The sequence below is a fragment of the Cyanidioschyzon merolae genome, chromosome 13 (assembly GCF_000091205.1).
Source record: "Cyanidioschyzon merolae strain 10D DNA, chromosome 13, complete genome".
NCBI lineage: Eukaryota > Rhodophyta > Bangiophyceae > Cyanidiales > Cyanidiaceae > Cyanidioschyzon > Cyanidioschyzon merolae.
In genome coordinates, this window is record NC_010139.1 from 454,876 (window position 1) to 479,084 (window position 24,209).

The following is a 24,209-nucleotide window of genomic DNA, read 5'->3' on the forward strand; positions in this document are numbered from 1 at the left end:
AGTGCGTTTCCAGTGTCCCTATACGGCTTAGAGGCGGTGCTGCTAGCCAGAAGCCGGCAACGTAGATTTGCGTCTTCTGGATACACTGCCGCACAACAGCGCACGCCGAGATCGACCACCGCCGTAGCCTCCACCAGTCGTACTGCAGCCGATGATGCTCGCACGCTGGCCCTGAGCGGCATCTCGATCTCTTTTGTGAGAAAGATACGGGTCACTGCTGTACAGCGATGACCGGAGCTCGCTAGGGAGTCTTATAGGATAGGTTGATGTTCCGACTTTCTTCGCATTCTTTTTTCTCGAGATGACTAAAGAGTGTAAAGCGAATCTGGCTCGGACGAGCGCACGTCACGAGCAGCTCGCATCGAAGCCGTTTGGTTTCTGTTACACCGTGCTGCGGGAGGAGAACTCGCACCAAGCGCGTGACGAGCTTTCCGATGCAATTCGAACCCATTTTGTGAACGCGAAAGTCAACGAGCGGTCCATACCTTCGCGATTTTTCTATGACGACGCTGGAACAGCGCTGTATGAACGCATCACCTGCACTGAAGACTACTATCTCACGCGATGTGAACGGGAGATTTTCCGTAAATACTGCGATCGGATATTGAACATCGCAGTTGGACTGGACGAAGATGCACCTATTCGATCGCACTCTCCCAATGAGAGAGCCTTACATATCATCGAACTGGGCGCTGGCGACGGACACAAAACAGCAGTGCTGGTGCAGCGTGCTCTGCAACGTGGCCTGCACATCACGTACCGTCCCATTGACATCAGTGAGCGCGCCATGACGGACTGTGCGGAGCGCATCCTCGCAACGCTGAGCGACCCCGAGAATGGTCATCAGCGTTTGGAGCATTCGAGTGTTGAAGCGCAGTTCACCTTCCATGGTATTGTGGGTGATTTCTTCGAAGGACTTGGATATGCGCTGCGCGCACCAGGACGGCGTCTGCAGAACCCTGTTGAGGATCGACTACTGGCAAACGCGGGCAACGCGGGGTATGGTGCAGCTCCCGAGTCAGCTCATGAGCATGCTCGGCACTTAGTCATGTTCATTGGATCTTCGATTGGCAACTTTGATCCCACGAACGCTATAGCATTCTGTAAGCAGGTTCGGAGCTTGCTGCAGCCTGCCAGGGATCACTTTCTTGTCGGGTTCGATCTGCGAAAACCTTATGCAATCATGCACCGAGCGTATAGTGACCGTGAGGGTATTACTGCAGAATTTAACCGCAACTTGCTCCGTCGTGTGAACAGAGAACTTGGATCCAATTTCAATCCGGCGAAGTTTGAACATTTTGCCCAGTACAATGTTCGACTCGGGGCGATGGAGAGCTTCCTTGTCGCCACCGAGCATATGCGTATTGTTTTTCCAAATCTGGCGATGGACACGACGGCGTTGCCGACTGGGAACGAAATCGCGATAGAGCTGCGCCCCTGGGAAGCCATCCATACGGAGTACAGCTGGAAGTATACTTTAGAGGACATTTCTGCGCTGGCACAGAAAGCTGGCTTTAGTAGGATTGCTGCGAATTTCTTTGATTCGAAGAACGGGTTTGTGGACAGTATCTTCGCTCCGTAGCGAAGGAAACGACGGACGCACCCACGCACGCGCTTGCTGACTCGGTAAGCGAAACTCGTGTAAGCGGTATCGGATCGCTTTGGCGAACTGAATTGCATTTTGCGGGCTGGTCAAGGCACAAACCAGCGCTCGAGTCCAAGCACCGCACAACATCGGTGACTGTCATGTACCGTGCCTGTGCTACTCAGTGCTATATAGCGTAAACTTCCTGAGATCAGTGGCAAGCTTTTCCCATCCCAGAGATGACGCTGGTTTCAAGCGCCGGTGGGTTGAAATTGCACGGATCCTCTGGATACCACAACGGAATGCTTTGGAACAGAGTTCCATACGGAAGGCTTTGGATCACATTGCCGGCCAGAGCAGGTCTATCGAGATCCCGGCGCTTCGGCATAGAAAAAATGGGAAAGCTGCTCATTTAGTGTACTCAACGCGAGAAAGGCCTCCTGGTTTCCGCGCCACAGTGTCCATCTGTGCGCAGGAAGACGGGCGTCTAGAGCGTCGCGTATCTGGGACGCAGCGCCACGGTACAGCGTCCACAGAAAACAAAGCACAAACGATGCCAGAGATTTCTGTCGCAGATTTTTGGGTTGACGATCTCTCTCGACTGGCAGGATCGCCTAATGATAGATCTCAGTATACCCAAAACTTTCATAGTCGTATCCACGATCCGGTATTTCTCGCAATATACGGGGTGTGATGCGTGCTTTCCTGACTGCATGAGTCTGCTCTGCCGAGCCGCCTGCAGATACCACTCGTTATCCGCGGCACGCTTCAGCGCAAGTCGTTTAAACACATCGGAAAGCGGTCTGCAAATGCCACGCACCATGGTAGTGGTATCTATCTCGCCACAGCAACAGCTCGGAATTCAAAAACGATGTTTAACGGATATCCGGCGCGATCGTTGACTTTCGCGATACTTGCAATGTCTGGATCTTTTCCGGCAGGTTCGCTGCTCAGAATTCCGATTAGGCTGCACAGAAACTGCCTCTGACCAGGTGTTAAAAAAAGCCTCCAAGTCGTGTGCAGTGCTGAGCACCAAACATCTTCGATATGAAGTGCACTGTGGGTAATGATTCGGCGCGGACTCCGCGGCGCATGATTCCTGATGAAAGACATCCCAGATGTACGGCAGCTTTGCTGTTTTGCCATCGGGCCAAGGCAGAGACGAGCAAACCCCGTGAGCAGACCGTGAATCCCGTCCACGCATCATAAACCACGCCAAATCTACGATAACCAAGCTCGAGCCAGAGGCGGCACCCGCGCCGTCGAATCACAAGAGCGCATCGAAAGCGCACTGCTTTCTTCGAGGTGCTGGTACAGCACGCAGCGGATAACCTCCCGCCACAATCACAGCTTGCCGCCAGCAGAGATCTAAATGGCGGTTACGAATAATCGCCACCAAAACTAGATGCAAAAATTGTAGCAGCATTTCACGAAGCGCATGGGCTCCGCATGCCAGTTATCGTAGATTGCAGCGCTGCATCGCGACACACCTCAAACGTTGGTCTCCTGCAGTCAACGGTTCAACGGATCCATCACGATGAGGAAAATCACATATCGGGCTAGCGACGTGCGCAGACGCCTTGTCCACGGCTCACCACGAATGCCCACCCTGGACTCGATTCCCCACTGAGCTGCAGCGTATCGTTTTCAGCAGTAGATCGGACAAGTGACGCTCGGCAGGCGCTGATGCGTTGCATCTGGCGCTCGGTGCACGCTCAACCCTCCCGATTCCAGAGGCACTCACAATGCTCGGAATCGGCGAGCGCGCGCGTCTCCTCGTCGATGGGTTCCGCATCCAGCTGTGTTAACATAGGCAGAACACGCAGCACCAGCGCTCGATACCACTTGTTTCCGTGCTGAGTCTGGAGCCGTTCAGCGAGCGGGTTTCCCTCCAGGTACAGGGTCCGCAGTTTCGCATGTGCCGAGAGATGGCGCAACTGTTCAATGCTGTCTATTTTGTTATCGTTCAGCCAGAGCTCTTCGAGATTTTGTAAGTCATCCAACAAGTCATCGAGGCGCGCAATGCGGTTACAACCCAGATCCAACAGCTTCAGGTTTCGGAGCATCTCCGTCCCATTTAGAGCCGAGATACCGTTATGACTGAGATAGAGCTCTTCGAGCGAGTCTCGGCAATATTCGAGGGCGCTCCCTAGTGCCAACAAACGATTGCTCTGCAGTGAAAGGCGTTTGAGTCGGCGGAAGCAGTGCAGCGACGGGAGCTGAACGATCTTGTTCCGTCCGAGCCATAGCTCCTCTAGCGAGCCTCCTACCTCGAATAGATTGTCTCCAAGCGTTCTTATGCGGTTGGATCCCAGTTCCAACAATCGCAGTTGCGGTAGATTATGTGCTTGGAGGCCAGCGATTTCCTTGATTCTATTTTGGACGAGATACAGTTCCTCCAGGGCCGGCAAGTGGAAACGCTCCAGCCCTGCCATACTGTGGATGCGGTTAAAAGACAAATCCAGGCGTTTCAATTTGGGCTTATGCTCAAGTCCGCTGATTTCCCTGATATGATTTAGATAGAGGTCAATTTCTTCGAGCTCCGACAGCGTCTCCAGTCCACGTAGCTCCGTGATCAGGTTCTGGCGAAGCACCAAACGACGCAACGAAGTACAACGATCGAGGTTTTGGATTCGACTTATTCTGCAGTTCGTCGCCTGGAACTCTAGGAACGGATTGCTAAAAGCGGCGTCAGTTCCGCAGGGAAGTCGATAGGCCTCTGCGATTTCGCCCAGTCCGCTGTACGAGATGTCGACGACACCGTCCTCGTCCGGACGGACTAACGGTCGCTCCGACATATCCACGAAAACGACAGACAGCGTTCAAGTTTGCACACAGAAGGATCTGGTTGAGCTCATGGAAGCACTTAGGCTGGATCCTGGTTCCCGGCTCACGCGTACCGACACCAAGCTGCCCGCTAGTTGAGTCGTCAGCAAACGCAGCAGCGATGTATTTCCAGTCTATGGTCCAGGACTGATAAGCCTCACTAGTTCTTCGGGGTGATCACGTGCTGATGCTGTTCCTGGTAACCCGAGAAGAGGTCTCAGCTCCAGTACAGACGCTTCCACGTCCTACTAGGTCAAGAGCAACGCCCAGATGCGCTGCCACCGCTGCGGCATGGAACTGCTGCCCGGCAGCCGGCGGAACAGAACAGCTGCAACTTTCCTGTTCAGCTGCGCAGAAGTGTCCTGAGAGTCACGACTCCTGGCGCGTTGCGAAGCGCAAGCAACTGTAGAAAGCTAACGGACCCAGGGTCCGTGTCGATTTCAAAGTTCTCGCCATGAAAGGCATCTGCACACTGGAAGTAGTCAACTGAGACGAGTTTCGGCGAGAAGCAGCTGCAAACGCTGCGCTTCATCGTCGACGTTTTGGGTGCAGTTACAAGCACAACGAACTTTTTTGGATCATGAAAACCAAAAGTCGAGGTAAGACGAACCATTGGGACCGTGACGGTGCTCCGGCGGTGGCACGCGAGCACCAGTACCGCAGCAGCCGCAAAGGCACTGCAAAAGGGAGTGTGGCGGCGCCCGTGCACAAGCGGAGCTTGTATGCTCGAGGCCTGCTGCTCGTTGTACTCTATCTGTTTCAGGGCGTACCCATGGGCCTCACCTTTGGCTCGCTGCCGTTTCTGCTCCAGACGCGCTCTTCCTACGCCAAGCTCGGTGTATTTTCCTCTGCGTCGTATCCGTACTCACTGAAGCTTCTCTGGTCACCGATCGTCGACTCGGTATACGCGTCGCGTCTCGGTCGTCGCAAATCCTGGATTGTACCTGCGCAACTCCTTATAGGGGTCATCATGGCCTCCATGGCCGCAGCAGTGGAACGCTGGGTTCAACATGCCCGAGTGATGCAGTTGACGCTTTTCTGCTGGGGGCTCGTTTTCCTTGCGGCAACACAGGATATTGCGGTAGACGGTTGGGCATTAACGCTCTTAGGTGAAGCAGGATCCGGGTACGCATCGATTTGTCAATCGCTAGGGCTTAGTCTAGGGTACTTTTCGAGCTATACAGTTTTCCTCGCGCTGAACAGCGATGAATTTTGCGTCCGATGGCTGCAGCAAACATCCGCCGTGATTCGCTTGTATACCTTTCTGCGAATCATGGGTGCATCATTCATTGCGTTCACGCTAATGTTGGCAGTTTTTGTCAAAGAAGAAATGGCGGAGGATTTGACGCTTGTTCCGCAACCCGACACCGGAGGCCTGTGGTCCGCTCTGCGAGATGCGTATGCCGCGCTTTGGAGCATACTGCGCAAGCGCTCCATTCAGCGCTTGGTTGTATTCCTCTTGTTCAGTAAGTTTCCCTTTGCTGCTCATGATCACATATCGTCACTGCAGCTGGTGCGTCGCGGGTTCCCGCGTCAACAGCTGGCATTCATGGCGGTGCTCCAGTGGCCGTTCGACGTCATCGGAGCAATCGCTGTTGGTCGGTATGCCCGGAACAGCCGTAACCTCAAGGACAGTCTCTGGCGATGGGGCTTTTTTCTGCGGCTGATGCTCGCAATGTTCACTCCGCTGCTCATCCACTATTTCTTCCCGCGTGGTGAAAGCGCACGATCCCGTTGGATGTTTGTCGCGATTTTCATCGTCAGTGTTCTTTACCAGTTAGCCAGCGATGGTCTAATGTTTGTGTCCACGTCTTCGTACTGTGCTCGGATTAGCGATAAGCGCTTTGGAGGCACGTACCTCACGCTTTTGAATACTGCATCGAATTTGGGGGGAACGTGGGCGACCCCGTTGGTTTTCGGTGCAGCGCACCGCTTCGGATACCTTCGTGTCGCTTTGGCTCTCCCTTTGTGTGGCCTGCTCGTATACTTGCTGCTCCTGGGACCAACTCTGGACTATTTGGAGAAGGTTCCGGCATCAGCGTGGCAGCTTGATCGGGGTCCAGCCCAAGCCGTCGCTTCTGTGCCTCACCGCAAAACACTCCGATGTCGCGAGTGATGAATGCACCTTGACAGTGAGTCGATTACGCAATGCTTCAGTTCCTGACTTGTGAGCACTCAGAATAAGCGCTCTGCCCACGTGGTAGAATGTGGTCTTGGTCGGCATCGTATTGTGCAAAGAGAACCGTATGGAAACGGGCGCTCCGTACGACGCTTTAACATTAGCGCACGCGCGATGCATCTTTTCCCATACGGCGAGAAGGCGCTCAGTCTCATGCTTTTCGGACAATACGGGTTATCTCCCGCATCCTCATGTGCCCCGATTCCAGAGCATGTGGTCAGCACGGACGGCTCTGGAGCATCAGTGGGCTCGTTGTGCCCGGTAGTTGGTTAGGCGCCAAACATCGAGCCATGGTCGCTGTAAGCATCACAGAGACTCAAGGTGGATTCTGGCGGCAAGAATCCATATACTGGCGAGTCGCCGATATTGTTTGCTCGTTTGCCGCGCTTCTGGACATGGTCGTGAGTAGATTTCTGTTATGCCGCGTTGTTTCTCGATGGGCACAGGTAATGAAGGCCCGAGGATGCCCGTCATCCATTGAGAGCTTGTCCGTAAACCAATCGATTCCGTACCATGACAAGTGGCACCACGGCTCGAATGGACCCGTGCGCTGGGATGTCAGAAAAGCTCCGAGGCGCCTCGGAGATGCTCGCACCCGAGCATCGCTACCATTCCAGGGGACTCTGTCTCCGCTTTGGAATGCCCATGAAAGGACCCTTGCGCCAGGCATTACCAAGAAGCATCGCAGCTGCCGTTTTCCCCAAAGTATGAGCTGGTGCTGCTCCGTGGATACCCGGTCCAGTTTTGGTACCAAGCCGCCCGTCGATCCTAGAAGCGGCTTTTTCGGAAAAAAGCTTGTCTGCTTGGCACTTCATCGGCAAGCTTCCGACCCGGACGTGCGTCACGCTGCTAGCGTCTCCAATGATCATGGTGGCTCCTGGATTTCCGCTCAGGATCCCTGAAGTGAATCAGATGTCGCCAGACGCACAGCTTCATAGCAATGCGTCATATCCTTTTCGTTTCTTGTGGAATGAGGGCATCTACCCTGATCTCGCGGGATGCGCGGACCCTCTCCAAGAATCAAAATACGGAGCATACCTCTTCGGCTGTCGCTTCGATATTCGCCATGTGCATACCCCAATTCGGGATCGCATGTCAAACAATGAATAAAAAATCAACAAGCCCCTTACAGACCAGCATCAGCACATCGCGATGCACACTCCGAAACAGAAGCACTTAAAACGTTGGCTGAAAATCACAGGGCAAAGGCGCTTCCTATCAAAACCACGAGTACAAAGCGCCTCCCAGCAACTGTCCGTTTCTTCAAGCACCGGAGCGATGGATGATCGTCACAGTCGATCCTATTTCTTATAACCCAGCAACTGTCCGTTTCTTCAAGCACTGGAGCGATGGATGATCGTCACGGTCGATCCTATTTCGTATAACCCAGCAACTGTCCGTATCTTAAAGCACTGGAGCGATGGATGATCGTCACAGTCGATCCTACTTCTTACATCCCAGCAACTGTCCGTTTCTTCAAGCACTGGAGCGATGGATGATCGTCACGGTCGATCCTATTTCGTATAACCCAGCAACTGTCCGTTTCTTAAAGCACTGGAGCGATGGATGATCGTCACAGTCGATCCTACTTCTTACATCCCAGCAACTGTCCGTTTCTTCAAGCACTGGAGCGATGGATGATCGTCACAGTCGATCCTATTTCTTATAACCCAGCAACTGTCCGTTTCTTCAAGCACTGGAGCGATGGATGATCGTCACGGTCGATCCTATTTCGTATAACCCAGCAACTGTCCGTTTCTTAAAGCACTGGAGCGATGGATGATCGTCACAGTCGATCCTACTTCTTACATCCCAGCAACTGTCCGTTTCTTCAAGCACTGGAGCGATGGATGATCGTCACAGTCGATCCTATTTCTTATAACCCAGCAACTGTCCGTTTCTTCAAGCACTGGAGCGATGGATGATCGTCACAGTCGATCCTATTTCGTATAACCCAGCAACTGTCCGTATCTTCAAGCACTGGAGCGATGGATGATCGTCACAGTCGATCCTATTTCTTATAACCCAGCAACTGTCCGTTTCTTAAAGCACTGGAGCGATGGATGATCGTCACAGTCGATCCTATTTCGTATAACCCAGCAACTGTCCGTATCTTAAAGCACTGGAGCGATGGATGATCGTCACAGTCGATCCTATTTCGTATAACCCAGCAACTGTCCGTATCTTAAAGCACTGGAGCGATGGATGATCGCCTGCGTATGTGGCGGTCAAACGACGACGACGACGATGACGATCTGCGTCGCCATCGAGGTGGCGTTTCTACCTAGCGCCTGTCCGCCGTCGCTTAAACACTAGGTAGCCATTGCGTTTTCTGTACTCGTTGGAGGGGGACTTTGCTTGAACGGTGTTGGTAACGAACTGGGTCCAGGGCAGCAAGGTATTTCCCAAAAAGACGCTGGCTGAAAGACACTCGAACACGTCAGTCAAGCGAGGACTTTGGACATAGTCCTTGTGGACGCAGAAGCAAACGAGCCTGGGTCTTTTTGCGTCGCGAGGCGTTACCGAGCGCATCGACTACAGTCTGACGCACCCCTAGGATCGGAATAGTGACTTTAATGGGGGATTTGGGTGAACATGCACCGTCGAATGGCTCCGCAAAGGATAGCGTTCGGCGCTATGTTGAGGAACACGGCGGTAGTAGACCAATTCAGCGCTTATTGGTCGCAAACAACGGAATCGCCGCCGTAAAGTGCATCCGATCAATGCGAAGATGGGCATACGAAGCGTTTGGTAGTGAACGAGCGCTGGAGTTTGTAGCAATGGCCACTCCCGAGGATGTTCAAGCCAACGCCGACTACATTCGCCTCGCTGACCTCTTCGTTCCCGTACCTGGGGGAAGCAACAACCACAACTACGCCAACGTGGAGCTCATCGTCGACATCGCGGAAAGGAACGAGTGCGATGCAGTATGGGCGGGTTGGGGTCACGCCAGCGAGAACCCGCTGCTGCCCGCTCGCCTTGCGGAGACTGGTATCGCATTCCTGGGACCGGATGCCATTGCCATGAGGGCGCTCGGCGACAAGATTTCGTCAACGTTGTTAGCTCAGTCTGCGGATGTTCCAGTCGTCAGCTGGAACGGTGATGACTTGAAGGTAACTTTTCACCGCGAGCGCGGCGGTATTGATGAAGAACGCTATCGCCGTGCCTGCGTTGCGAATGTCGACGAGGCTCGCGCTGCTGCCGATCGTATTGGCTACCCAGTGATGATTAAAGCCAGCGAAGGAGGCGGTGGCAAAGGCATCCGTCTTTGCCGTCGACCAGAGGATGTTCGAGATGCCTTTCGTCAGGTCGCCGGAGAGATTCCTGGCTCTCCGATCTTCATCATGAAAATGGTGGATCAAGCGCGACACCTGGAAGTGCAGATTGTTGCCGATGAATACGGGCACGCGATAGCGCTATATGGGCGTGACTGCTCCGTGCAGAGACGGCATCAAAAGATCATCGAGGAAGGGCCAGTTACGGCAACGCCACCGCAGGTTTGGAAAGAGCTCGAACATGGAGCGGTGCGTCTTGCCAAAATGGTCGGTTACGTAGGTGCCGGCACTGTTGAGTATCTCTACGACGGTCGACGTTTCTATTTCCTGGAACTGAATCCGCGCTTGCAGGTGGAGCACCCAGTAACCGAGTGGATCACTGGCGTGAACCTGCCTGCAGTCCAGCTGCAGATTGCCATGGGGATTCCGCTCCAGCGTATTGCAGCTATCCAAGCACTTTACGGCAATAGACCGGACCTGGATCTCGAGCGACACCAGCCGAACCCGCCGCATGGCCACGTAATCGCCTGCCGCGTTACCGCAGAAAATCCCGAGGAAGGATTCCAGCCGACAAGCGGCTCCATTCAGGAGCTTTCGTTTCGAAATACGCCCAATGTGTGGGGCTATTTCAGCGTCGGCGCCTGGGGTGGTGTCCACGAGTACGCTGACTCGCAATTCGGGCACCTTTTTGCCTGGGGTGCGGATCGCGAGATGGCCCGGAGGAATATGGTGCTGGCACTGAAAGAGCTCAGCATCCGCGGAGATATCCGCACAACGGTGGAGTATCTTATTACGTTGCTGGAGCTCGAATCGTATCGCGAAAATCGCATCCATACCCGTTGGCTGGACAACCTCATTGCCTCCAAAGTGAAACCAGAGCGACCGCCGTTCCATATCGCTGTTGTGCTTGGTGCAGTCCATCAGGCGTACAGAGCCTGGTCTGAGCGCCGGCGATCTTTTGTTGAGTCGCTGAGTCGCGGTCAAGTGCCGCAGCGTATTGACGCTACCTTCATAGAATTTCAGTTCGAGCTGATCTACGATGAGCTCAAGTACGCGCTCATCGTCAGGCAAGCGGGTCCGAATGCCTTCCACGTCTCCCTAGCACAGCATCCCGAGGAACGGGTGCGTGTTGATTTCCGACCTCTGCTGGACGGTGGTCTCTTGATCATGTGCGATGGTCGCTCCTTCAATACTCACTCCAAGGAGGATTCCACTGGCATGCGTCTGAGCATCGACGGGCGAACCTGTGTGTTCCCAGGCGAAATGGACCCTACGCGCATTGCAGCACAGGCCTCGGGGCGTCTCGTCCGATACCTGGTTGCCAACGAGGAACACGTCGATCAGGGACAAGTCATTGCGGAGATTGAAGTCATGAAAATGTATCTGAGCGTGCAGGCTCCCGAACCGGGCACCATTCACTTGCTGAAACCAGCGGGAGCGGCCCTGGAGCCAGGCGAAGTTTTTGCGCAGCTCGATCTCGACGATCCGAGCAAAGTTCGACGGGTGACGCCATTTACTGGGCGCTTTCCGACAATGCTGCCTCCACAGCGACTGGGAAAGAAACCGCACCAGCGCTTTGAGAGCGCGAAACAGCAGATCGAAGCGCTCCTGGACGGCTACGATGTTGATATGGAGCCGCTCGGCATGCTTCTGCAGCTGGCGAGCACCGAACCGGCAGTACCGGCCGGGAAACTGCAGGAGGCGCTCTCTTTCCTAGCCGGTCGTATTCCGTCGACGTTGCATGCCGCCCTTCTAGGACAAGTTTTCGAACTGCGTTCCGTTGCTCGTGATGATCACGAGCGCCTCCAACAGCATTTCCGCGAAATGAAGCGCATGATCAGCGATTTCTGCGAGCAACTTGCCATCGCAGCGGACCGCGAGGCGCTGGAGGCTACCCTGCGCCCCCTGACCAGTATCCTGGAGGCGTATGTTCGCGGGGGCCTTCGCGGCTACCACGAGCATCTCGTTGTATGCCTCATGCAACGCTATGTGAATACGGAGAAGTATTTTGCGCAAGGTCGGCGGCTCGATGAGGTTCTATTCGATCTGCGCGAACAACACCGCGAGCACTTGGAAGTTGTTGCGGATATCATGCTCGCACATGCCCAGTTAGCGCGAAAGAACCAACTGATGCTCGCTTTGCTCGATCACATAGCCGCGGATGCATCGCTTCTGCGCAGTGTCATTGTCCGGCAGTGCCTTCACGAGGTGGCTGCGTTCATCCACCCCGACTATAGCCAACTGGCGCTGCGAGCAAGACTCTTGCTGGCGAGTTCTCGTCGCCGAGCGCTCCCCGAACGTCGAGAGCGCCTCTGCAAGCAGATCGAACAGGCTGTACATGCGCCCACTGAAGAACAATGCTATCGTCTGTTGCACGCGGTGGTCGAGTCCCAGGAAAGCATCCTGGATGCGCTGGTGAGCCTAACCATGAACCCGGGGGTGCCGGTGGAGATTCGCAAAGCCGCTGTCCAGTGCCAGATCCTGCGGGCCTACAAAGCGTACCACGTGTACGATCTGGTTGTCGAACTTGACGAGGAACTGGGTTTCCTGCGGGCGTTGTGGCGTTTCCAGTATCGTTCAAACCTGAACGCTTTTGGTAGTCATTCCAGTATGCGGTCGTTTCCGGCGGCATTGGTGGCGGCGTCGGCTCCGCTAGCCCGCCGGCAGCTGCGTAGCTACGACTCTGCGGACAATTTGCAGAACTGGGGCTTTCGAGTCGGTATGTTGGTCGTCTTTGAGACGCTGCGGGCGATGGTGCAGGGTTTCGATCGTGTGCTCCAGGTTTTTCGAGCGGAAACCGGCGGCGAAACGCTGGCTTCGCCTCGTACCAAGTCGAGCGCCGCAGTCGATTCCAGTGCAGACTCCAGTGCTGAAGGTATTGGTGTCAATGTACTGACCATCGCCATTCCCTGGACGGCCGTGGAGGTCGCTGATTTTGCGAAATACCTGGGCGTTGCAGACGCGGACGACCGTCTGCAGGCAAGTAATGCGAACGACTCGGAGCAGGTTGTCGCCCTGCTCACGCGTTTCTGTCGCTCTTCCGCGGAGCGCAAAGCCTCGATGCGCGCTGCCGGTATCAAACTTGTGACCTTTTTGGTGGCACCCGGTGAACTGTGCCAGCGCACGCTGGGCTCCAGTCTGCCTCGTGAAAGCACTTATCCGGGTTTCTATACGTTGCGGGCATCGCTCGAGTACGCCGAGGATCCCATTTATCGCCACATTGATCCACCAGCGGCTTTCCAGCTGGAGCTGAATCGATTGGCGAACTTTCGTATCACCCGCTTTGAACATCCGAACCGCTCCATTCACGTCTTCTACGCGGAAGATCGAACCGACAAGGGCGACGCTCGCTTCTTCGTGCGCGCTTTTGTACGGCAAGCGGAAGTCTACGCCAGTCCCAGCGATACAGCAGCGGTTTCGATCCCGGAAGCGGAGAGGACTTTTGTGGCCTGTCTGGATGCCTTGGAAACCGCCCGTTGTGATAGGCGCTTCCGACGAACGGACTTTAATCATCTCTTCTTGCACCTGATTCCCCGGGTCTCCATCGATGTGGATGACGTCGAGGCGATCTGTACGCGCCTCTTTTATCGGTTCTCCTCACGTTGCTGGCGTTTGCGCGTGTTCATGGTAGAGATCAAAGTCCATGTGGAAAAAATGGGCCCGAAACCGCTTCGATTTATTCTCTATAATCCAACCGGACACTCGTTACGCGTTGAAGGCTACGTGGAACAGGGAGATCGTCTCCTGTCGTTGGATTCCAGCGATCCGGGTCATTTACATGGTACACCCGTCGATGAGCCGTACCAGGTACTGAACCGTATCCAGCGCCGGCGAGTTGTTGCCCAGACGCTCGAAACAACTTACGTCTACGATTACCAGGAGCTTTTCACCAAAGCACTCCATGAGCAGTGGCGGCGTTATTCGCAGGAACGACTTTTGGGAGGATTTCGCCGCCACAAGATACCGCTGAAACTGCTGACCTGCACGGAGCTCGTTCTCCAGGATGAAGATCATGACGAGAGCGAGCTGATAGAGACCAACCGCCCCGCCGGGGAGAATGAAATCGGTATGGTCGCCTGGCGCTACACCTTCTTCACGCCCGAGTATCCCCAGGGTCGCGATGCGATCGTCATTGCCAACGATATCACGTACCTGAGTGGATCGTTTGGACCTCGAGAGGATCGCCTCTTTGCCAAGGCGTCTCAGCAGGCGAGAAAGCTCGGTATACCGCGCATCTACATCGCTGCGAATAGCGGAGCCCGAATCGGCCTCGCGGAAGAACTGCGCAACGTCTTCCAAGTTCAGTGGAAGGATGCACATGACCCGAGCCGAGGCTTCGACTACCTCTACCTGGGACTGGCGGATAAGCTCAAGTACGAGGATGAACTCGGCATCGTGCGAACGCGAGACGTCGGCGGCGGCAAGTACGCTCTAGTTGATATCTATGGCGCTGAGGATGGCATTGGTGTCGAGAACCTCATGGGTTCAGCGTGCATCGCTGCCGAGACCTCAGCCGCCTACAATGACTGCTTCACCATCACGTACGTCGCAGCGCGCTGTGTGGGGATCGGTGCGTACCTCGTGCGCCTGGGGCAGCGCGTTATCCAGCGCGAGCACAATGCACCGATCATCCTCACTGGCTACTCAGCGCTGAATAAGCTTCTGGGTCGCGAAGTCTACACCAGCCACGAACAGCTGGGCGGTACGAAGATCATGTATCCGAACGGGGTTACCCATCTGCGCGTATCCAATGACTACGAGGGTGTTCGGGCAATTCTGGACTGGCTCGCTTTTGTGCCTCGTATGCAAGGGGAACGACCTCCGATGATCGACTCCATCGATGCTGTGGTACGCGAAGTCGACTACGATCCACGAGTGGCTAACGAGGATATTCGATACGCCATTGAAGGCAAGTGGGTCGGACCCTTCGCTCCCGACGGGGCAAGTGTGGTCTCGTCGTCGGGCTCGTCGGTGTCGTCCAATGGTCCGGTTGCGACAGGTGCGAGCGCTGGACTGCCGCCCGTCAACATGGAGAGTGTCGGCGGTGAAGTTCGGTATCGTTCGCGGTCGCGGACGGCTTCGTATGCGGGTGCGAATGCAGCAACAGCAGCAGCACCAGGAGCAAGTAGCTTGGCGACCTCTGGAGCGGCACTTGCGAATGCTACGGGACGAGCAGCGGCTCGGGTGAGCCTCGTATCGACCAAGCCTGCAACCGGTGTCGAGGAGGTTCCCGCGGCGTTGCCTTCGGGTTCGAGTTCACTGGCGCTCCGCTCGACCGCTGTCGCTGCGCCTGTACCTCAGGAGAGAGCAAAGACGGATGCGGATGCGGATGCGGATGCGGATGCGGATGCCTTGGAGGCCACTGGAACTGCCCGAGGCGCAGATACCAGCGGTGCTGGGGCGCACGCAAGCCCTGACACCCGGCAGCCGCCCACACTGGATGCCCTGAAGACTGCGAGGTTTGCACCAGCGCCCGCTGCATTGCCGACGACAGGTTTACGCTCGCCACCACAGTCCCCGGGTTCTGTTTCTGCGTATAGCCCGTTGGAGAGTGGCTCTCCATTGGAGCCGTCCCTTGACGAGGATCACATCGCTTTCACGGACACCGATCGGATGCGGATCGGGTCGCCTTTGGTACACGCGACCGACGCCTGGGATACGAGCAACAGCGTTCACTCGAGTAGCGCGACGACGATGGCTGCAGGTGCCGTCCGGGGCTCGCGACTGTTCACTGCGTCATCGAGTACGTCGGCGGCTGCGGGAGCAAGCGCCAGCAATAGCAGCAACAACGGTAGCAGCAATGCGAATACGAATACCATGAACAATGCTGGGAGTAGCGTGGCATCGGCAGGCGCACCGCTCAACACCACCGGTAGCATCAATACCAATACCAATGCCAATGCCAATACCAACAATATCTTGGGTAGCGGTGGTGTTGGTGCGACAGCTTCGCTGACCGCTTGGAGCGGTAACCTTCCGCCGCTACCGTACGTTCCAAATACGCTCATGGTGGTGGACAACCAAGGGTACGTGTTCCTGGCAGGCCTCTTCGACCGTCACTCGTTTCGAGAGACGCTCGCTGGCTGGGCGAAGTCCGTTGTGGTTGGTAGAGCACGCCTTGGTGGTATCCCCGTGGGCGTTATTGCGACACAGACGGTGACCACAGAGAAGGTTATTCCCCCGGATCCAGCGGCGCCAGACTCGCGTGAGCTTCGTGAACAGCAGGCCGGTCAAGTCTGGTATCCAGATTCATCCTTCAAGACTGCCCAAAGTATTCGTGATTTTGATCGCGAGGGTTTGCCTCTGTTTGTTCTGGCCAGCTGGCGCGGTTTCTCTGGCGGAGCACACGACATGTTCCAGGAAATACTCAAGTTTGGTTCAGAGATCGTTGACGCGCTTCGCGAGTACTCGAAACCCGTCTTTGTGTACATACCACCGGGAGGCGAGCTTCGAGGCGGTGCCTGGGTCGTCCTCGATACCGCCATCAATCCCCGCTTTATCGAAATGTACGCCGATGAAAGTGCACGTGGTGGTGTGCTCGAACCTGCCGGTACCGTGGATATCAAGTTCCGCACCAGAGATTTGCTGAAGACCATGCAGCGCCTGCTACCATCGTCTAGACGTGATGAGAGCGATTCGAGTGCGTCCGACGTTGTCGGCATGCTGTCTTTGGACGCATCATCATCATCAGCAGCAGCAACAGCAGCAACAACAACAACAACAACAACAACAACAACAACAGCAGGTACCGCTGGGACGTCCTCTTCGACTGCTGGGCGTAGCGAGTCGCGGGTCACAAAGTCAACGGCGGACGGCTTGCCAGCCTTCGAGGCAGACGGTCGGAGTTCGCTCGAGCAAACACTCTTGCCCATCTTTCAGCAGATAGCCATGACGTTTGCGGATCTGCACGATACAGCGGGTCGGATGCAACATAAGCGCGCGATTCGCCGAGTGGTACCCTGGCGAACAAGTCGCACGTTTTTCTACTGGCGCCTTCGACGTCGGCTCGCCGAGGAGGAACTGCGGAGTCGCGTTTCACAAGCGGATCCGCAACTCAGCGACGCGGAGATCGATGCGCTGCTGCGGAAATGGGCAAGAGCACATGACCCCGCTCTGGACGGTGATATTTACGAACTTGATGATCCTCGTGTCGTGCAATGGCTCGAGGACGAATTGGATAGCCAGTTGGAGCGGCGTTTGCACAAACTCCGCGAAGCACGCGCCACCTGGCAAGCTGTGGAACTGGGGAATACAGCACCCGAGGCGTTGCTTGCGGCAATTGAGCGTATTCTCGTACAAATGGATGAAGTTGGTCGCAACGAATGGTTACGAACGCTTAGTGCGCGACTCGAGAACACCTCATCCGGTTTGGGTGATCTCGAGGCGCCCAGCTCGGGTGAGCAGGCCGCACCACGACGTGTCTTGTCGGGTCGTGGTCTGCTGCGACGCTTCCTCGGGTAGTGCGCTACGACTCTGGAACGATTTGCGCGGGTTGCATCGGTGGTGTTGTCATCGTCGTCGACGCCGACGTCGATGGCAACGGCAGCCTCGTCCAGAGTCAGGAGTTTGCCGCGCGATGCTGTTTACCTATGGGGGCGTCGGGGAGCTTCCACGACGTTCGGTCGTGGAAAACATACATGGACGACAACGGAGCATTTTCGACGCTTGCGAACGCGCAAATGCACCAGCACAAGTCATAAACACGAAAAGAATCCGGGGTTTTCATTGCAACGATTCCGGCGAGGTACCCCAGCGGGCTCTGATCTGCAGAGGTGCTTGTCTAGACGTACGGCTACTCGAGTTGTCGCAGCGTCATGGACGTACTCGTCACGCAAATATGGTTTACGCTTGGGTTTCGGCTTCATTGCAGACGGCGTGCAGTGTCAACGCGCAAAGATACGCACACAAAGAAGCGCTTTGGTCTAGACGCGGGCATGGATGCTAGCACACCTCTCTAGACGAACGAATTCGGTGCCGTGGACGAACCCCAGTACCTAGGTAGCTACACAAACGCGTACGCATGTCGATGCGTCGATGCTAGGGTTTATCAGGGCAAAGCGCATTGCAGCAAGCTGCTTGATCGGAAGCTCGCGAGCCCTGGTATCGATCGTAGTATCGAATACCACGTCCGTCAATGCGAACGAGGTAGTAGGTTCCGGGGAAGAGTTCCTCCAACGGTTCGGAGGGCTCGTAATCACAGGCGCCGTAGTTCTGTTCGCGAAGACGAAGCGTCTCATGAAAACAAGCAGGCGACGTCGGTATCCGTGCTCCTAGTCGTTCTATGAGACCAACTCGTCGAAGAAGCGCCTCCGGAGAGGCCACGACCCGCATGGCGTACATTGACGCTGCCATGCCGCTGCCAAAACCGAAAAGAACCACCCGTTTGCCGAGTGTACGATCCCTCTCGGCATCGAGTAAGCACAGTAAATTACCAAAAAGCGAGGCGGTGTACGCGTTGCCGGTTTGTCGAGCCAGCGTCGTCGACGGAGCACACTTGGCGCGATACAGTGGCTCCGAGCATTCAAGCACGAGCTGCATCAGGGTTCGATCCCAGTAGGTTGACGGTGGCGGTACGCACACACCAGTCGGGTTCAGGTGCGCAGGGAGGCGTTTCAGCTTGGCAAGTTGCGCACGTAACGCACCCGATACGGCACGATGCTGTGAAGCCAGTTCAGGATAGCGCAAGTAGTCGTTGAGCACGAGTCGCGCAAACGATTTGCGCACCAGTTTGTTGAATGGTGCATGGAAAACCACATAATCGAGTTGCGTTGCGTCGGCATCCGCGACCGGTGTCACCGAAGGCTCAGCAAAAGCGGTGCTTGTCAGCAGGGTGCATCGAAGCGACTGTTGTTCGGTGACCTGCTCGGCACCGGGTCGACCGCTGGTTTCCGCCAGCCATACTCGTGTGCGTCGAGTCTGCTGCTCGACTCGTCCAGTAAACCTGGTGTAACAGATATCGAGTGCTCTAAAATAGCAAGCAATGCTTTCCGTGCCATTCACAATAGGATACTCTGTATCCTGTCGACGAGCAGGCTTGAAAAAGTCCCATGTGTTTTCAAAATGGCTACTTTTAAGGCCCGGTTCCAGCACCAGGATGGGCTCTAGCTGCGGGTAGCGTTGGGGCTGCGCTCGACCAATGAGGAGCGCGACTGCGCCCGCTCCACCGGTTGCTCTCGCTGGTCCGCGCGGATACACGGCAATATCGCCGCACACCACGAGCCCGAAGCGACCATCAAAGAGGGTACAGCTCTCGCACCAAGCGATGGTGTTGAAGAGGGCATTGGTACCAGCGTAGCAGGCGTTGGTAGAATCGATGCCTTCGACCTCAAAGTTGCCGCTCTGTTCAAAGAGGGACATGAGCGCCGTCTTGATCGACTTGGCTCGATCGATGATGGTCTCGGTGCCGACCTCGAGCCTGCCGATGTCGTTGTATTCAATTCGGTATTTCTCCATGAGCGTCTGCACGACTGTCATGCACATCGAGCGCACATCCTCGCGATCGCCACAGAACGACATGGCTTGTTGTCCCAAACCGATGGTGTATTTCCCAGGGGTGACGCCGTCGAAGCTCTCCAGCGCCCGTTGATCGACATATTTGCGTGGGAAGTATACTTCAATGGCCAGAATACCTACCGGATCAAAGGTGGAGACTGAAGGAGCCAAAAGCTGCGCTTGTCGCATCGTATCCGGGTGAAGTGGCTCCGACTCCTGTGCAGCACTCGTTGTTGGCGGCATTCCGCAAAACCAAGGCCTGTTTTGTTCCCTGCGTGACAAGCATGAAGACGTCCGCTGCGTTTGCTGGTCAGACGAGCACCAGCTGTCTTTGTCTGATAACCAACTTGTCTGGAGCTCCATAGGCTGTAGTGCTCCACCGAGCTCTTTTTAACCGTGCCGGTCGCTTGTATTCTAGAAGCCGCGACACTTCAGGTCGGTCGATGTACAGCAACCCAACGCAAGCGGTGGCGCTTTTCGTGCAGAAGCGCGGACCTCGCCGTACGTATCGCTCAGGCTCCGAAACGCACCAGCGAGTTTCTCGTTCGCAGTGAGAGTTCAGCCACTCAGTTCGATGGACCAGGCTTGTCTAATCGACGCAATGTTCCACCATACATAGAAACATGGTGCAACCAAAGTCTTTCCCGAACGGCATGAGCCAACCGCTTTGCTCATACGTATCCAGCTGGGAGAAGCAGCAGCAGCGGCAGCGGCGATGGCGGCGGCAGCGGCGATCTCCACGCTTGGAGCCACCAGGGCTCGTGTCCGTTTTTTCTTTCTACGAGATAGCGCCCATGAAACACGGAGTGCAGGCAGTGCTCCTGCTTCCTGCTAGACGAACGGATACGATCGCGTGTCAACGAGATGCTCGAGTCGAGTCTGTCCGATTCTGGTGCTGGGAACATGACGGGTCTTTTCGTATACGCGTACGGCCTCATATCCGTTTATGTGAAACGGGATCTCGGATCCCAACCCAGTCGCTCCATCAACGTTCTTGTGAACAGTACCGAAGCTTGACATGCTGCGGCCTGTTTGGTAGCATTTCTCAGACAACTTTTGCAGCGGCATCAATTGATCAAAAGACCTTCGAGTTGATAGAGTCAAACAGATTCCGTTTCGGGTGCACGGTGTTCAGCGTAAGGGCCAGGAGACGGGTGACTCATGCACCCGCTTATCGTAGAATGAGTACCATGGGGAAAACGGTAGATTTTTCGCCTGCTACCGGTGACGGAATCCAGACTTTCGGCGGTCTGGCTCCCGACTAGTGGATGCATTCCTTCTATTGAATACTTCCGGGAAAACAGAACCCAATCGGCGTGATGGTATAGGTATTCCAGAATTTACTGCTCTGCGTCTACCAGCATGACAGTGCTAAGTTTAGATGCATCATTCGTGTACCATTTAGACTGTTCAAGGGATCGACTTCATCGCAGACAACATTTCGAAAAAAGACGGTATTGGCGTGTCACAGCCGCGAACGGCCGGTCGTGCGCCTTGAACAACCCGAATGCGGGACGTAGCCAGTATGCACCGCAAGCTCCAAAGTACGGACCAACACCAAAAACCTAATCGATTCAACTGCAGAGATGCCTGCTTGTGAATTCCAGCCAGTCGCGTACCGCCACGTGCTCTAGACAAGCTCGATGTATGCGAGTTCAGCGTTATCACCTCGCCGAAACCCAGCACGTATGATCCGGGTGTAGCCACCGTTGCGGTCGCCGTAGCGCTCGGGAGCTGCCTCGAAGAGCGCATGCACCAGTTGCTTATCGTAGATGAAACCGATTGCTTGCCGTCGCGCCGCAAGCGTTCCTCTTTTCGCCAGCGTTATCATTTTATCTGCATACTGCCGAACAACCTTCGCGCGCACTACAGTTGTCTTTATGCGTCCGTGCCGTAGCACTTCTGTAGTGAGCGCCCGGATAAGTGCTTTTCGTTGGTCAGCAGGCCGGTTCAACTTCTTGAGACGGTCTCCGTGGCGCATCGCTTCCAGGCTCAAAACGCCACTTCCAGCCGGCACCCGAGTCTGAACCGCAAAGTTGAAACGCGGAACTGGCACGCTGGGGATCAACGGAGCGCCCCTGAAGACACTTGCCGGTCGCGCAGGCAGCACGCGACACGCCGCAACGCAGGACGCCGGTGCAACCCTCGCGAGAGGTGCTTGAACAAAACCCAGTGTTATTCTAGAAAGCATTTGTCTAGAATCAGAACAGACACGAACACAAGCAACGAACTGGGAAAACGAAAGATACCCTGTGAACCGAGTCGAGACGTCTTTCGCCAGCGTCGAACGTGGCGTCCAACACGATACCCCCAAAAGTGTCTTGTGATAGCGCCAAGCGCTCGACAATGTGCGCAGTGATGGCATCCTATCGAGTACGACGGCGGCGACGATCGGCGAGGCGCCGCCGTTGCACGCAAGTGGACGAAATTGTCATGATTGTACAGCTTTCAACATGCCCCAGATGTAGGCTGTGCTGCGCATCCGCGTGGCGCGGGCGCACCTCGGTATCCGTGTTCAGCGTCGTACCCGAGATAGACATCGCTACCATCTCTATTCCTGTGCGTTTGAGAAGAGCACCGCTCCAGTCAGCTGACCTGAACGTGCATACGAAAGTTTGGGTATCGTACGACGCTTGAGAATACCTGTCTGTTTTGCGAGCCGCTCTCTGCGATTGCTTCCTTTTACGCTTTCATCTCCAGCTTTACATTCGTTCTTCGCTTTTGTCTCTTTTGCTGTATTGTCTGCAGTTGATGAGTATTTTTGAGCAGCGCTAGAGACACGATATCGCTGCTTACGGGTGTTGTTGATGCATCTCATGCATTGGCAGTCTTTGCGAGCAACGAAGCTTCTTTGTGTCTAGCCGTGGCGCAGCGTGCACAATCGTGACGCCTACCTCGCGTAACGTGTTTCCATGGGTCCACGACACCTCATAGTCCTGCGAGATCCTCGCTGTGTGGTGCCTGACGACTTGCGTCACCGCTCAGTACATGCTCGTGACGCGTACAGAGTGCTCTTCTCAATGTGCTCCTCCGTTTCCGCGTCTGATGTCTTATCTTTTGATCACAGGCCTCCTGTGGGCCATTCACCTGGGCGAGTCTCTTGATCAGTTGCACGCGCAATTGCACGCTGGCCAATGCGGTAGAGGATCTGTGGAGCGCGACATTGTGCACGATGCACCAAGCGCCGAGAGCAATATCCAGACTGGAGATCAAGTCGAGAGATTTCGAACCGTCGATGCTCTCTCCATGCGAAACGATGACGCAACCTCTTCCAGAGGAGATCGCTGAAAGAACTCAGGTTCGATACCAGGACCCTTTGCCATACGAGGAGAACAGGCGGGAGCCTCTGGGAGCATATCTCGTGAGCGCTGTGATGCTGCTTTCGAATGCCGTTTCTTCACTGGCTGCAAAGAGGAGTTGATTGATCGTCTAAACGTAATCGATTACTTCAAAGGACGAATCCAGTGAAATTTGCGCATGAACTTATGAACAAGTCTCAAAGGGACGATGTCGACGTTTTGTCCTGGTTCATCCAGCGACGTGAATCCTTGCGCCAACGAGATGCTTTAAGAAAGAAAAATCAAGAACTTGATCGATGCACGATTTGAACATGTTGCATGTATGGAGTTGGCAATCGCTGCGGCTCGTATGTATGATTCGGATCATGGCGTGGACTAGTTTACGGACCCGTGTTCGCGGGCGTCGCGCATCATCTAGGCTCCAGTGATGTAACGAATCCCAGCAGGAAAGCGTCAAGGAAGCCCATCTGAAACGCCAACCGATCATCCTAAAACTACGAATGAATCCGCAAGCCCTCATCCTTTCACATCTAGAAACCATTCGGGTAAAATCGAAAGGCAGGAACAGAGCCAGCAGTGCAGCCTTCCTTCAGAATCTGACACGCTCATAGCGCACGTCGCGTTGCAGCGGCCGCTGCAGCGCGCCGTCGGAGCACCAAAAAGCCGCTCACGGTCCAGAAGGGCATGGCAAATCCCAGGTACCCGAGGGTTTGCATTAAATTCCATTTTGTGAAAAACATCACGAGCATCGCGAGCGCACTGCCCAGACAAAGCTGCCACGCCAGTGCATGCGTTCCCAGGGACGCATCCAGCGCCCAAGGCGTTACAAGCAGGCCCTGTGCGAACGCCAGTGCGCACCACGCGAACCCAGCGGCAACGACAGTCGCGGTGCAGAGGCCTGCGACCAGAGGATACGTTTTCGGTGTCGAATGCGAATATTGAACGGCAAATTCGGGTCGAGGACCCCAGTGCACTGTAAAGTTTCGTTCAAAGATGCCGGGCCTCTCGGGTACCGGTGTCGGTCGCAGGTCGACTTTTAAGGTCGCGCTTCGACGATCAGCGGAGCGTTGGCCAGGCGGCGCTTCAAGCGACCACACCAGCGGTGCCTCGTCTCGCGCGCTCCCGGCAATAACTACCAGTGTCGCGAACGAGTCCTCCACCAGGTATGGTTCTTGTACCAGATGCTCCGCTGGCGAGAACCGAAAACCTATCGTGTTCTCGCGTCTCACGTTCGCTGTAAGGGCGTGCTGCACCCCAGTGTGCTCATTGAAGAGCAGAAAGAAAGCTTGCTCAGGAGCGGTGGCGAAGGGCTCGAGCTCGACCCAAAACTGCAGTGCGTCTCCGCGACTTAGTCTCAGTGGCAGGTGCGAAGCCAGACTCTGCCCGAAAGTATTCGCATCTCCGCTGATGCGGAGTGGCTCACCCGAACGCTCGACTTGGAGCGTTGCTCGTGCAACCTGGTAACCGAGTACTGGCTGCATGCCGCACACGCCGCTCAAAACCACGGAGATGCAGAGCAAAATCAGAAGAAACTTCACCATTTCGAAACAATG

At 55.4% G+C, this 24,209-nt stretch overlaps 7 protein-coding genes across 7 annotated transcripts, besides 2 other annotated features; 3 read left to right on the forward strand and 4 right to left on the reverse strand.

Annotated features, from left to right (window-relative positions):
- Window positions 1-301: 301 nt before the first annotated feature.
- On the forward strand, window positions 302-1,582 carry CYME_CMM184C (hypothetical protein, conserved; the record flags this gene model as incomplete). Its single annotated transcript, XM_005537015.1, has 1 exon — window positions 302-1,582. The coding sequence occupies one exon, from the start codon at window positions 302-304 to the stop codon at window positions 1,580-1,582; it is 1,281 nt and encodes a 426-aa protein (XP_005537072.1).
- A 1,718-nt stretch (window positions 1,583-3,300) lies between these two features.
- On the reverse strand, window positions 3,301-4,383 carry CYME_CMM185C (similar to protein phosphatase 1, regulatory subunit; the record flags this gene model as incomplete). The annotated part of the gene is made up of 1 exon (XM_005537016.1): window positions 3,301-4,383. The coding sequence occupies one exon, from the start codon at window positions 4,381-4,383 to the stop codon at window positions 3,301-3,303; it is 1,083 nt and encodes a 360-aa protein (XP_005537073.1).
- Window positions 4,384-4,991: 608 nt separating this feature from the next.
- On the forward strand, window positions 4,992-6,527 carry CYME_CMM186C (hypothetical protein, conserved; the record flags this gene model as incomplete). The annotated part of the gene is made up of 1 exon (XM_005537017.1): window positions 4,992-6,527. The coding sequence occupies one exon, from the start codon at window positions 4,992-4,994 to the stop codon at window positions 6,525-6,527; it is 1,536 nt and encodes a 511-aa protein (XP_005537074.1).
- Window positions 6,175-8,785: a sequence feature (possible transcribed region).
- Window positions 8,786-9,166: 381 nt separating this feature from the next.
- CYME_CMM188C (acetyl-CoA carboxylase, multifunctional enzyme, cytoplasmic) lies at window positions 9,167-17,326 on the forward strand (the record flags this gene model as incomplete). The annotated part of the gene is made up of 1 exon (XM_005537018.1): window positions 9,167-17,326. One exon carries the CDS (start codon window positions 9,167-9,169, stop codon window positions 17,324-17,326), a length of 8,160 nt encoding a protein of 2,719 aa, XP_005537075.1.
- A 576-nt stretch (window positions 17,327-17,902) lies between these two features.
- Window positions 17,903-19,720, reverse strand: CYME_CMM189C (3-hydroxy-3-methylglutaryl-Coenzyme A synthase, cytoplasmic or mitochondrial; the record flags this gene model as incomplete). The annotated part of the gene is made up of 1 exon (XM_005537019.1): window positions 17,903-19,720. One exon carries the CDS (start codon window positions 19,718-19,720, stop codon window positions 17,903-17,905), a length of 1,818 nt encoding a protein of 605 aa, XP_005537076.1.
- A 1,267-nt stretch (window positions 19,721-20,987) lies between these two features.
- On the reverse strand, window positions 20,988-21,722 carry CYME_CMM190C (chloroplast ribosomal protein L17 precursor; the record flags this gene model as incomplete). The annotated part of the gene is made up of 1 exon (XM_005537020.1): window positions 20,988-21,722. The coding sequence occupies one exon, from the start codon at window positions 21,720-21,722 to the stop codon at window positions 20,988-20,990; it is 735 nt and encodes a 244-aa protein (XP_005537077.1).
- Window positions 21,723-21,877: 155 nt separating this feature from the next.
- Window positions 21,878-23,036: a sequence feature (possible transcribed region).
- A 225-nt stretch (window positions 23,037-23,261) lies between these two features.
- Window positions 23,262-24,197, reverse strand: CYME_CMM191C (hypothetical protein; the record flags this gene model as incomplete). The annotated part of the gene is made up of 1 exon (XM_005537021.1): window positions 23,262-24,197. One exon carries the CDS (start codon window positions 24,195-24,197, stop codon window positions 23,262-23,264), a length of 936 nt encoding a protein of 311 aa, XP_005537078.1.
- Window positions 24,198-24,209: the final 12 nt, after the last annotated feature.